The following is a 14394-nucleotide window of genomic DNA, read 5'->3' as shown; positions in this document are numbered from 1 at the left end:
GGAGTTTCTTTTAATCCATCATTTAAAGAATGCTGCTCGGTTAAGGGAGAATGATGCAACTGAGTGTTTGATTCGAGGCCAGGCTTCTCTGTCAGGGAGACACAAACCTTTTTCATCTCCCCTTAATCCCTTTTGTATTTTTGTTGGGCTGGGCAGATTTCTCTGGGAGAATCCTGCTCTATAAAGCTGATGAGTTGAAACTGGAGGGATGTGCTGGAGTTGAAAAGCGCTTTTAGTCACACGGCAATAACACGCAAGCTTTTGTTTCTACTAAATGCGTGAACTGAAACGTGGTTTCATGTGTCGGTGCTAAGCTAAGCTAACCAGCTCTATATTTACTTCTCATCTAACTGTTGGCGAGAGAGTCAACAAACAGATTTGCCAAGCTATTTAAATCTAAAATAAAAGTTCAAGTATTTTTAGGCCTCAGGTTGGTAAAATGAAAAGTATATTTCTATGTCAGGAATGATTGTGCAGTGTTTGACACAATCGGCGCCGAGTTGTGCTCCGTACGTCTCTGAAAAGCAAGCGATGACCACATGAATGGCATCAACGACTTTAAACACAGAGAAAAGACTGACGAGGAGAGGAGAGGAGAAAGAATGCAGAATGCGTCTTTGTCTTCAATGACGGCTCGGGGATTTGAGAAATAACGTGTGCTGAGAGATGCTGGCTCTCAGGAGAGAGAGAGGGGGGGGGGGGGGGGGGGGGCGGCGGCGGCGGCGCCGCTGGGGATTTATTAAGGTCCATGAAGCCCTGTAGGGACCGCGGTAACAGACTGTGTGTGTGTGTGTGTGCGTGTGCGTGCGTGCGCGTGCGTGCGTGCGTGCTCATATGCACACAAGTTGGACAGCTGTGTTTGGACAGAGCACCCTTGTGTGTGACCTTCTTTGCAGAGCTCCGACTAAGAGAATCACTTTTCCCTCCCCGCCCTCGGTTACCTACGACATCCACCTACTTCCTGTTAGCTGGAGATTCATATTTCATCAAGTCTCAGGTGAAGCCGGGTCGTGTTTCCTGAGGGATCTGGGTCACTCGTTAACTCCCCTGTCCTACAGGTGGACCCAGACGTAACGCCAACGCCTGAGTGATTCGCCACATCATGTGTCTGGCGCTCTTTTTTCATGCTGTCAGACATTAATAATAAAGTCACAAGCAGTTATTCTCAATACATTGGACTGGTTTGGCAGCAGGTATTAAGACACCGTGAAAGTGCTCCTCCAGAAAACAATGAGTCCAGCAATTTTTCTGTCATGCTTCGACCCGTATCATAGCGGCACGTCATAAATCGCTGCAGTATAAAAGTTTCAGGCACAAAGGAGCTTTGTGTTGTCCTGCTAGCGTTTCGCAGATAGCTTAAGCAGCCCAGCGGCTAGAAAGGTTCAGCGTCTCGTCTGCAGGTGTCTTGTCTGCCTGTCTGCCTGTTTTTCCGTTTCCAGATGTCTCCAGTGGGAAAATCCAATAAGCCAAAACACCTGCCTTCATATAGTTTATGCAATTCAAAGGAATAATGAAAGGCCCCTACATTTTACTCAGTCGGCTTCTTGCAGTAAGCGAAAAAACTATTTCACATGTGAGGTTTGAATTGACTTGTGCTCAATTCACTAGTTTGAAGTGGGCGGGGCTTAGTTGGAACAAGGTGGTGTCATATACTTCTGAGCACCATTCAGGATTTGGTTGTTTATCTGGCAACTGTCAATCAAATCGGATCGAGCCATACCCACAAGGTCCTGATGGAGTATTTAAGAGTTCATGTCAAAGGTCAGAATGAAACGATTACGGCTTTTCATCCCTTTTAGATCACATCCCAGGTCATACTGTGCACCTATTAAACAATATATGCAAAAAAAATCCCATAATCTTTTTGTCCTGTAAAACAAAATATGAAATGTGCTTACATAAGCTAGAGCGGACTGATTCCCATGCCGTAACAGAACGACATCATGCGTCAATCAATCTGTAGCTCCCGATTACGCTACATTCTAAGCCCGCCCATTTTTTTTTTAGCGCTACAATCAAACGCAAAGGATCTGTTTTAAGTCTCTCTTGTAACTGTACACCGCTGAAATATTCTGTCACAAGGCGCTCTAACTTCAGGGCTTCAACCTGCAAGAGCTGATCTCAAACAAACTATATGTCCAAATTGGGTATGAAAACAGTTGCTTCTTTACATATTCAGAGCATAATTATGTGTTAGTGTCTGTCTGATAAATGTCCAAAGTCCAATATTGACTCTATTTTTACATCTGTTTTGCTGCTCACCGCTGACAGAAAATATGTGGTTCTTTAGCTGCTAAATGTTTCACTATGTTCAGCCGCTTCACTTTGTCGGTCAGCTGTTTGGTGCTGAGCAGGTAGTCTATGGTGGTTCTCTGTGTTTCTCACTAAGAACAACCTTGTTTCCCACCCAAGTAGTCATGTGATCATCCACTGTTAGTGATTATAACCACTTGTCACGAATAAACCTATAGATGGGAGGGGGAAGCCAGTGATCATGAAACAGTTCCTTGCCTTGTTTTCTCATATAGTGACGGATGTGAGTGCTTTCCCAGCAGGTCTCAGAAGTCACTGAACAGACACTGTTGTTGACAAAGCACCAGACGAAGAGATGGAAAGTGATCCCGCTGCCAAATCTCAACAGCAGGGATACACCTTCTCTTTATTCTTTTTTCATAACAGCCATGAGAGGGAGAACAAAGTCACTGCTTTGGCAGCAGACAAGTCCTGAACTTTTGTTTTGAGTTCAAAATACAAAGGAATTTGAATAGTAACAATTAAATGAATGATAAGATAAACAGGATAAAAGCCGACTAACTGCTACCGAAAATGTCTTTGAGGAGCGACCTAGAAATAAATTAAACTCATCAATACTCATTTGTGAGTGACACACAGCTCTTAATACTGAGTTTCTGAGTGAAAATATGTATGAAGCGCATTTATCATTTATGACTGATGATATGTCAGGATTTAAAAGGTTCTTCTTTACATCAGTTTTGAGTATTGAATAGATCCATTGGACCCCAAAATTATTTCCCAGTGTTTTAACATCAACCCTCTTCCCGGGTGCCAAATCTTTAGTTTCCAAGCTAAAAATATGCATGCACACCATAATGATAATAAGTAATTAATATCTAAAGTCTTTTGCAATGTAATCCCCTGAAGTAATGTTTAAGTAAGAATTGTAATTGTGCCGTATAGTTAATGATACCATAACGTTTTATGGCACTTTGGGCACCTTTACCACATTTATTTCCAGTGTTCCTGCGTTTGTTACCCAGCAACAATAATCCCACTATTCAGATGGCAAATAGGTGCATTGTCAGATTTTGGCGTTCTATTCGGAGTGTCGTCAAGGACAGACAACAGACTTTCAGGCACAATAGGGACGACGAACACAAATGGCCAAAGAGGAGTTTTGTTCCAGGCAAAGCACACACACACACACACACACACACACACACACACACACACACACACACACACGTTGTCAAAAACACTCCCCCTATCTTTATAGATCAGGCCAAGGACCAAAGAGCTTTCTGCAGCGGGAAGATGTTCCTTTCTTTTCCGCAGTACCACAACCTCAGATAGCCACTCTGTAGTTTATGGTCAGTGGATGCCCATAAATATGCATGTGTTCACAGCTCACTTGTGGTCAGGTCTTTGTCAGGAGTCTCTGATCTTTCTTGGCTGACATTTTGAAATAAATAGTTTTTCACTCTCATATGTAAACTTAAATTCTAATCCTCTCAGTCTTCACTGAGAATAGTTGCAGCATGAGTTTCAGCTCCTGCAGAGATCAATACTCACACATCCATCTCTTTGGGTTCTCTGTTTAGGCAGGTTGGTTCTGCGTGAACTGGTTTGACCTCTCCAGCGGCGAGTTGCACCCAAACCATACCAGAGGGCGCCTGTCTCCTTCTTCCAAAAGCCCCAACACAATGAAAAGTTTACAGCTCCCTTCTTGGCCTCATTACTCCTCCTCTTCTCACAGGCTCTCTGTGCTTTAGTGCTGCTCTCTGCTTGATAGGAAACACATTTCTCTGCTCGGCGCTACTGCCGTGTTGGCAGTAAGTCAGCCGGCCTGTCAGTCTCTGTATCAAGGAATCGGTGTGTCGCAGTGTGGCTCAGGGGAGGATAAACAGTGACCCGGCGATGGCGCTTTCTCATCGGGACATTAGGTTTTATTGCGGTTGAACTAGGGTCGCTTCTCGTCCTGCATTTCTTTCTCTCCCCGCTTCCGCTCACCTTCATCCTCCTCCTGCTGAAAGTTTAAGCCGTTTAGCAGCCACTGTAACAAGTGGGAAACCGCTTTAGTGAATTTGACAATAACCTCCCTTTCCATATGAGGTGGGGTTTCATGAAAAGAAAGAAAGAAAGTTTAAAGACCGAACAAAGAAAACAGTATCTTAACTGTGAAAAACAAATGTGACAAGGAAGGATTTCACCACCTCCCCCTGTTGTTCAGTTGACTGACAGGCCTGCAGGTGTTTGGGGGGGGGGGGGGCATTGTTTGCTTGGCCTGTCCCCAATTTCCTCCGACACTGACTGAGACACGATCCCTGGTGTTTTTAATACAGGTTTCAGACAACCTCACCCTTTCCTCCCATTGTTTCTAGCTGAGGAATAGACAAAAGTATAATAAAAGGAATAATAAAAGTTACAGGATATGCTTTCAGACAGTCACTCAAACAGCAGTAGTTATCCCAAATACCTCCTGCTTTTGTAATTGTATTGCAAAAAGTCTTTTTTAAATTTTACATTTAATTGCAATTTCACTTTGTGTGAGAATCTTCCAAAACAGTGATTGTCCAATCACAGCTTGAAAGCTGTATTGAGAGCGATAGCCTGCTAAGTGCTTTTAGCCATCACAAAACTATATAACCATCTGCTCTGACGTGATTGTCCGGCTAACTAGCTTACTGCAGTAGCCTAGCATTATTTCCAAAAAAGCATAGAGTAGTTTCAGGTTGTTATATTGGGTCTTTTTTAGATTCGAGGAAGTTAACACTGCAGCAAAAGACGCTATCCAAGATGTTGTTACACTTGCCTACACGATGATCAATCTTCCTCCTAACAGCCTTTTCTCACCTAATGAAGCTAACCTTAGCTTAGCTAGCCAGGTAGCTCGAGCTGATCCAAAATCTGTTAGCAACAGTTAGCATTTCAGGCGGCAAAAGTTTAGTTCATTCATGGACATTATAAGATGATTAAGACTTGACTTCTTTACAGTTATGTCAGAAAATCTTTGACATAGAGTATTAAGCGTAGTATTACAGTATCTATCTGCTATGAGCTTTTCAGACATAATGTTATCCTGCACACCATCACCAGATCACTTTCTTTTTTTGTTTTTCCTCCAGCTGAAGGCCTGTCTTTCATCTTGTAGAGCAGCAACAGCCGTGGCTCTGCAAACATCCAGTAAACTTCCCTGAACAAAAGCTCCATGTGTTGAAAGGCACGAGGACTCGGGATTCCTCTCTGTCGCTGCTAAATCTAATTTACAGACTCATAACGCCGGCCTTATGGCTTATTTTTATTGTATGATGTTTTTTTTTGTGGGAGCTCACACGCACACAGGCTCCTGTGCTCCTGTATTGACGGTACGTCTGAGCAGCATCTTGTAAGAATTGAACACGGCTGCTTTACTGGGAGACTGGGTGGGCTCTGTGTTCTTTCCCCTCAGATTGGGCGAGTTTGTGATTCTACCCCTTTGTGGAGGTTTGACCTCCTCTCATTGTGAAGTCGGGGAAAACAGGTGTCAGCTTGTCGAACGTCAACGAAACAAAACAGTGTACAAAGTTCTGTCTTTAATTTTCACTTTAGACATAACTTCTAACACAAAATTATTCCTCTCTATTTATTGGAATATGTTATATATAACTGTGCTTAGTCAGAAGACTGAAATACTGCTCTGAAAGGCCAACATCAACCCTCTTCATATCTGACCCTGTGCGGTGTAGTGTGGTGGGAGAGCGCCCCCCTCAGGACTGAAACAAAGTCTGAGACTGCTCTCTCTCTCTTTATGTGTTTTTGTATGTTTGAATGTGTGCAAAAGCCTATTAAATGACCATTCACCAACAAAGGTTATCTCCTTTTTATGTCTCCTTTTCTTCAGGTATGGAATGGACTGTCTGATTCAATTCGAGGACTTTGCAAATGTCAATGCTTTCAGGCTGCTGAGCAAGTACCGCAGCAAGTACTGCACATTCAACGATGACATCCAAGGTAACTCGACGACACACACACACACACACTCACACACACACACACACACACACACACACACACACACACACACACACACACATGGACATCCTTCTGTGTCCAGCTAACCCAATCATTCATTTCTCTTTCATAAAACCTTGTCATCAGTGTAAAATATGAATATGTGTTGGTTCTAAGATGTGGGATGTGATTGTGAATCACTCATGTGCTCGTGCAGTAAAGATTCAGCAATTTGCAATTGGCTTTTGTTAGTCTTTTCTAACTCCACGGTTGTTATAAATGAATGAAGGATTTCCCCATATTCCTATTTATGCTCATTATCTGCCATAAAGCAAGAAAACATTCCTCATTTGAACCGTTTTGTTTCCTTTTGTCACTCCCCAAGGTACAGCAGTAGCATGAATGTCACACATTCTGTGAAGAATAGCAGGAGGAGTATATTAAACTAAAAAAGTGTTGATGTTGCACTGTAACACTCCGTAGGTACCGCTGCTGTGGCAGTAGCCGGACTCCTGGCCGCTCTCCGCCTCACCAAGAGCAAAATGTGCGACCATACCGTTGTGTTCCAAGGTGCAGGAGAGGTATGTGCAGCACGCTAGAAGCGAGACGGACTGTAAATATATATCTCCAAGTGAAGTACAACATGTTTAATTTCATTTTATTTTTTAGATAAATCATTAAAAAAAGTTGATTTGCGTTCTGTAAAACAAAGGGTCATTCCATTCGGGCTATATGGGGTTGCTGAATATCTGATTTTACACAGATGGTTTCTTCCAATAAATCACAATGCATTCCATATTTACATTTAAATATCAGCCCTTCAATAATACATTTGAAATCTGAAAATAACAAACCCCGGAGACCGACGTTTGTGTCCAATGTGAAAACAAAAGTATTGTTGACTTGACTTGATGTTACATTACTGACGTTTGTGGCGTGTTTTCTGTACTTATACTTGTTTAGATATGTATTTAGTTTATTTACTTATTTCAGGCCTAACCATAATGTTTTTCCTAAACCTAACTAAGTAGTTTTGTTGCCTGGCGTTACTGTTGTTGAAATGCTTTTAAGCTTAAAATGCTTAATCATGACTCACCTTCCTATGAGACCACTTTGCACCTACACAGTACAAACAGCGTGGTTGCTCTGAAACAGCAGCTAAGCGATGGTCACTTGAGTCTTGAAAGATCATTTTGCTGTTTTTTTTCTGTCGTTACATAAAGATTAAACTATGGATCAATGAGCAAATGGGTGTTTGTGTTCGGGGGGGACGGACTGCAGAAAAATGGGCCTTCAGGTCCAGTTTTTCGGACTGTTGCTGGCATGGAGATGTCATGATGCAGCTCCTCTCCCCCTCCTCTTTTGTCTTGCTCCCAGGCAGCGATGGGGATCGCTGAGCTGATCACCATGGCCATGGAGAAGGAGGGACTCGCTAAGGAGGAGTGCTTGAAAAAGATCTGGATGGTCGATTCCAAGGGTCTCATTGTCAAGGTGCGTCGATAAAATCCAATGAAATCTGGCCAGAATAAACGGTCCAGTTAGAAAAATAGATCCTGGAAAAAGTTACACAGCATCACAAGTTGATCACGGGTTAAAAACGTCTAAAGGTGGATTTTCCTAAGCAGTTACCTCCGCAATCAAGAATAAACATTTCCTATGCTTTGTTAATTTATGTGACCGATTTGTCCTTGGATTCACTGCAGAACATCAACATCTGTTACACATCTGTTTTGTCCACCATGTGATTCATTCCTCCTCCTCCTCCTCCTCCTCCTCTTCACTGTCCTCAACTCCCAGCTTTCTCCCTGCTTCTTCCACTCCGCCAGCAACGCTCATTCCTCCTCCATCCCACCTCCCATCTCTTCACCTCCGCTTTTCTCTCTCTTACCAGAAGCCCTTCGTTCCTTCAAGTGTTAGGGAACAATGTCAATGATCGCCAAGTATCAAACTGTGTTTTGGTACTATTTTTTGAACAGATGGTTTCATGCCTTTTAATTGTCCTCCTCTTCTCCAAATCCTCAGGGTCGAGACCAGCTGACTCACGAGAAGGAGACGTTTGCTCACGAGCACCCACAGATGAAGAAGCTGGAGGATGTGATTCGGGAACTGAAACCTACAGCTATCATTGGTAATGATGTTTTCACGAGGCAGCCGGTCAGACATTTTGATTAGGGTCATATGGAAAATGAAGACGTGTTTAAAGCTGGAAGACTGAAAATGATACATCATGTTGCACATTGATTGCTTTCTGTCTCAGGTGTGGCGGCCATTGCCGGGGCCTTCACCCAGCAGATCATCACAGACATGGCTTCCTTCAACGAACGCCCGATCATCTTTTCCCTCAGCAACCCGACCAGCAAAGCCGAATGCACCGCCGAGCAGTGTTACACACTCACAGGGGTACTCGCTGACTGCCCTTATTCATCACAGTGATACTCGCATACATGGCTATGAATGATTTCCTTAGTCATCTCTAATGAATGGGAGAATAAAGTTGGTCACAACAGTCACTAGAAGGGCACCTGCACAACAAGTTTCATGGAAATTGGACCGGTAGTTTTTACCGTAATTCTGCAGACGGACGAGACAAACCAACCCGACGAACTGAAAATGAAAACACAATATTCTTCTTGGCGGAGGTAACGATGAGACTATTGATAAACCTCGTTGTGTTGCAGGGGCGGGGCATCTTTGCCAGCGGCAGCCCGTTTGACCCGGTCACCCTGTCTGACGGGAGGACGTTCTTCCCTGGTCAGGGAAACAACGCCTACATCTTCCCCGGTGTGGGCCTGGCTGTCACCGCTTGCGGCATCCGACATATCACTGAGGAAATCTTCCTCACTGCAGCAGAGGTAGCACACCCACATGTACAGTGTGTGTACACACACACACACACCCTTTATCAAAACTTTTACATCATTGATCAATTAATGCATGAATCTGCACTTTGTTATACATAACTGACGTTGTCCCTGAACATCTGGCACTCCAACGACGAGTCTTAAAAATGTAATGAATGCCTGGAGCCTTTCCTGGTGCATTGTTGGCAGCCATTTTCAGATTTGTTTCATTCTAACAGTACCAGACGTAACATGACAGGTCGAAGCATGAAAGCATTAAAATGTAACTTGTGTAAAAGTGCGTAGTCAGCAGGATGATTTCAATGGTTTATTGTAGAAGCAAGGGTATGTGTAGGCTTGTACTCAATGCAGAACAAATGCCCCTGTGAGTTTTATACTTTTTTTTTTTTTTTTTATTGGATCACTGGATTATTACTACTGATGCATAAATGTGTAGGTAGCTTGAAGGTGAAGCTTATCGTGCCCTCTTTACATGCGGTTTGCTGTTGGAAAATGTGGTACTGTAACTTTAAAACGGTTGTACTTTAACAAAAACTATGGTGCATACTGAAATATATGGAAATATCCACAGTAATGCCACCAACACTATCTACTAATTCTACTGCTACACTTACCTAATAGTCTCTTTTGACCTCCAGCTGTGAATCGCTGTCACTGAAGCATCGGGCAGTGCTGAGGACAGCAACGTGTTCGGCTATCTTCACACATTCATCCATAAAACTTATACTTCATGTGTGATTTTTCTTTGGTTTTATGAAGGAGACAGATTCAATTTACTAGAGCACTTGTGCCTAATGTCGTGTTTCTCAACCTTTCAGAGAGTAGGCATGTTTTGATGATTTCCTTCTGTAGTAACATGAGCTGTGTGTTGTGTGTCACCCTTTTTTTTTTAACAGGCTCTCGCTCACCTGGTGACAGAGAAGGACCTGGCAGAGGGAAGGCTGTATCCTCCTCTCAGCTCCATCAGGGACGTCTCTCTCAAACTGGCTGTCAAGGTCAGAGCTCAGTGCGCATCCGTGTAGACTTATCGCTCATCTGGGGGTTTGGAGCTGGCAGCACGGCAATGCCTGTCCAACTGAGCCTTTGTTGAAAATTCATTATGGTATTATAAACATTAAATATGATGAAAAATGCATTGATAAATAATGAAAACTGTGTTGCTTCTAAACGCAACCAATGGGGGCTCAGAACAAAAGGGCTGAGCGGAAGCCTCGAGTCAACCTGCCACCGGAATTTTATGTTTTCCTTTAAAAAGAACAACGTTCCCTTAAGTTGGTGCATAATTCAGGGAACTGTTGGACGCTCAAAAATCCGTTCTGAAACCCTGTGCATTACAGGTCGTGGAGTATGCCTATGAGCACAACATGGCGACACTTCGCCCGGAGCCGTCCGACAAAGAAGCCTACCTGCACTCCCTCACCTACAGCACTGACTACGACGAGTTTGCTGTGGACTCGTACCGCTGGCCAGAGGACAGCATGACTGTGCAGACATGCAAACTTTAACGCACTGGACAGAGAGACCCAACGAGCCCTGGAGGGGCTACGCTAACCGAATGTGCAATATCATCACGAGACGTGACGTTGGGATAAGAGAGGGGGGCTGTGTGTAGAATCTTTTTCTCATTTATTTGTGATTGTGAAATCAACGGTAGCAACACATGCAGGGGTATTTGAGCTTTGTGTATTTATTGTCTCCTTCTCCAGAAGTGAAAAGCACAGTAGTTTAAATCTCCAGTTTACGAAAAAGCTGATTTATGAATCACCGAGAGGGAAGGACGCTGATGAAATGAGACGCAGGAAGCAGTTTGCAGACGTTATGAAATATTGCACTAATGCTCGTTATCACATTACATTTTACGATAATATATTCAAGGGAAGTCCTTCACAGCTTACTTTTAGTTGAGCTGTAATTGCCAGCTACTTAATGACTATAACGTTAACTATAATCTGAAAACTCTTTGTCAAATAAAAATGGTTTTGATTAATGTGTGACTGATACATTTTTACTGGGAAAAGACGGGTGTGTTGAGAGTTAGACTTGGATATAAAAGGGACTTGTGATAAAGATATTAGTAGTCTTCATGGAGAAATGCTTTATGTAAACAAAAGTTATTTTCTTCTGACGCTCACTTTGGTATCTTTCTGTAGCTTTATCATCAGGCAAGACAGAATGTGCGGACCGTTCATTTAGTCTTTAGCCCTATAACGTCACCGCCAACTTTAAAATGCTCCGAGGTGTTTCTGAAATGCCTCTTAAGGTGTTCTGTCTCCCTCTAGAGGCCCATTTCTGTCATTGCAATACAATTAGCGGAGTGTCTTTGTATGGCCCCGTTATCAACTCCATGTGCAAATGAATGTCAGTTTGATTTTGACAGGAAACTAAATAACCTTATTGAGACTTAATCAGTACGTGCCATAATACAATTCATTTTCATACAACTGCTAAGGAAACTTTTCTTAGCATAAGTGGAATTAATTGTGGAATGTGTAACACACAATACACAGATGCGCACACAATTGGTGTGTACATGCAAGACACAATAATAGCAGCAGGGGAATCAAACTGGTTTATGGTCCATCGGTGTATTTTGTGTCGGTCCACTGTCTGATTTAAAGTGGAGATGATTTTACATTAACAAATCAATCACTGGCCAGACAGTCAGTACCAGAGGCCTTGGCTGGCCTGCTGCCCAACCCGGCCTGAAATCAATAGAGAAGCAACCGGACCAGTCAGCGTTCAGCGTTGAGCGTCTGTCCCCGGGCGTGAATTTGGAGAGACAAACATTAGTTTACCCTCCTTGCCTCGGCCCTCCCTTTTTTTAATTCAGCCCTGGGCGACCACCGCTCTGACACGGCGATCGATATGTCTCAATGTCAACACCATCCGGCGGTCGGCCGCCCGCGACCATGCATGGTGTATCAACACACAGAAGCTGCTCATATGTCATGGTTGCTGTTTAAACATATCATTGGTCAAAGCTGGGTTCTCACCAAATCCCATCACTTTGAGCGTGGTTTAACCATTTCAACCATTTATCTGTTACTTTTAGGCATCTACGTGAACTGCTAATTCAGCAATATATCTCTATTATTGTTTAGCTAACTGTTAGATATTTAGATATTTCACCGTTTATCAAATACCTTTCGCTTATCCTTTACAACTAGCTAACTTCACTTGACCATTTCTCCTTTCCTTTAAGCTGAACTGTTTATCTAAAGCTAACTTCCATTAACACCCCCCTTTATATATGACTGTTCTCTCTCTCTCTCTCTCTCTCTCTCTCTCTCTCTCTCTCTCTCTCTCTCTCTCTCTCTCTCTCTCTCTCTCTCTCTCCTCACCCTGCAGCCCTCTGTGGCACCTTGCTGGTCACAGACAGGCCGGGTGATTAGCAGCTGTAACCCGACGTTGTTTTGACCTTGTTTACAGTCTCACATGAAATGGCACCTTGCGGAGACCTTGTGATCAGTGCCAATCAGTACGGCCCCTGAGGGAGTGTCGCCTGTCTACCCATCCTCCCTGTCGCCTGTCTGGCTTTGAGCCCGAAAAAAAAAATATATATACTTTCCCATCTGCACGGCCACCAACACACTCTCAGCATGTCCTGCTTGGATTCTTGTGTGACCACAGTTCAGACAGCATGAGATCATGTTCCTCTCAGGGCCCGTTGTTTGTTTTATCCTTTCACAATGCATGCTTTACTTTAATTTGCCACTTGTCCTTGAAGAAAGATTGCAGATCTACTGATTTAAGCGCTACTCTGACTAATATATCATTTTTGCTCCTTCTGCTTGGTACTCTTAACCTTTTAATCCCTAAGCCTATTTGTTGGCCTCTCCTCGAAAATTGTATACCCATAGTAAAGAGAGTGTATTTCGTCTAAATATGAGGTGTATTTTAATAGTTTTGGTATTTTAGAAAGCTAACACTTGTGAGATTTGTTCAGATTTGTAAATATCAGTATATATGTTACTGGTTAAGAGTACATTAAGATGGAACACAGCACAAATTGAAATCTTTTATCTCCGCCTATCAAATAATCCAATTTTGATAAGATATATATATTTTTTTATGTTGTAGTTGAAAGCTCTTCAACTACAACTATCTCCCAGATCATAGCCCAATGGGTTGAGAGTCTCTCTGCACAATGTTTTCTTTGATAAAGTGAAGCATTCAAGAGCTAGAGAGGTATGAGTGCAGAGATTTCAGCCGAGGTCAACCAAAATGTAATTTTGTTCCAGCTGTTCCATTGTAATTTTATATAGTATATAATTATATATTTCACTTCTTTTATCACTAATAGTATTCAATCTATCATATGCGGCAGTTTGGCATCATTTAGAGAGCCTGGATCCTCTCTGAGCCTGTTTATGTCTGTCATCCATGGGGTTTTCTCGTCTGGCTTCCAGTCCAGGTCTCCTAGCTCAGCCTATGGTTGGTCGATTTCAGTCAATGGACCCTCCTTAGAAGCGTCTGAGTCCTGGCTATTGAACAAACACATCGTGATTTTGATTGACAGAAACGTTAGCCAGTAAAGATTAAAACCGTGGCGCGTCGCAATCAAATCCCTTCACTCACGGCGCCTAGTTAGACAGACCCTTGTTTCTACACGGGGACATTTCAGAGACGCACCGGAAATACGTAGAAATATTGTTGATGGAATTAAGCGGAGATTTACAGCAGAACAACGAAAAGGTAAGGAGCTTTGGATGATTTTGAAGGATATTGCGCATTGTGTTTCTGGTGTTTGTTTGCTCACAGCCTTGTGAGGGTTTACCGGAGAGACGTTCTGCTCGTAGTTCTGGAATCTGTGTCGAATGCTCCTGCTTTTTACTATCTCGGTTGTCTATGCTAACCGTTAGCTTTGTGATGCTAACTCGGAGAAGAGCGAGTTATGGCTAGAAATACGTGATATTGTGATACATCTTTTAGTTGCGTATAATAGTTGTGTAGAATGGAGTTTGGAGTTTGTAAAAATGTCTTGGATTGTTTGTTTGACCCAAATTTGGGTCCGTCGGGCTTAACAGGCTTGTAGTGGCTTAAATGTGAAGCTCAGTGAAGAAGAGTATCCTCCTGTAAAAGACCAGCAGAGGGCGCTCTAACATATTGTTGGAGCAGAGGTCAGTAAAAGGCCTTAAGAGGCACTTCAATGTAACATTTGTGAAAATAATGATTTGAATGCACACATTTGTCTCTCATCATCTGTCCTCACCAGCACATTTTCACCTCTCATCACCTTCTCCTACTGCAGCCTGTGTCGTCAATGAATTCATATAACGACACAAGATAATTATGAAAAAATATA

General features: G+C 42.9%; 1 protein-coding gene across 1 annotated transcript in view; it reads left to right on the top strand.

Moving 5' to 3' along the window:
• The window catches only part of me1 (malic enzyme 1, NADP(+)-dependent, cytosolic), a 69831-nt gene extending 58755 nt beyond the window's left edge, over nucleotides 1–11076 (top strand). Inside the window, exons 7-14 of the mRNA XM_068730066.1 lie at nucleotides 6119–6228; nucleotides 6712–6809; nucleotides 7606–7719; nucleotides 8251–8356; nucleotides 8486–8628; nucleotides 8907–9080; nucleotides 9986–10084; nucleotides 10427–11076. Coding sequence (XP_068586167.1) covers nucleotides 6119–6228; nucleotides 6712–6809; nucleotides 7606–7719; nucleotides 8251–8356; nucleotides 8486–8628; nucleotides 8907–9080; nucleotides 9986–10084; nucleotides 10427–10594 — 1012 coding nt within the window. The 3' untranslated portion in view covers nucleotides 10595–11076. The remainder of the gene's footprint in view (nucleotides 1–6118; nucleotides 6229–6711; nucleotides 6810–7605; nucleotides 7720–8250; nucleotides 8357–8485; nucleotides 8629–8906; nucleotides 9081–9985; nucleotides 10085–10426) is intronic.
• Nucleotides 11077–14394: the final 3318 nt, after the last annotated feature.

The sequence above is a fragment of the Cebidichthys violaceus genome, unplaced genomic scaffold, assembly GCF_023349555.1.
Source record: "Cebidichthys violaceus isolate CVI_PGR_0920_01 unplaced genomic scaffold, fCebVio1.0.p SCAF_49, whole genome shotgun sequence".
NCBI classification, from domain to species: domain Eukaryota; kingdom Metazoa; phylum Chordata; class Actinopteri; order Perciformes; family Stichaeidae; genus Cebidichthys; species Cebidichthys violaceus.
The sequence above is the reverse complement of the archived record's forward strand: the minus strand, read 5'-3'. Positions and strand labels throughout refer to the sequence as shown.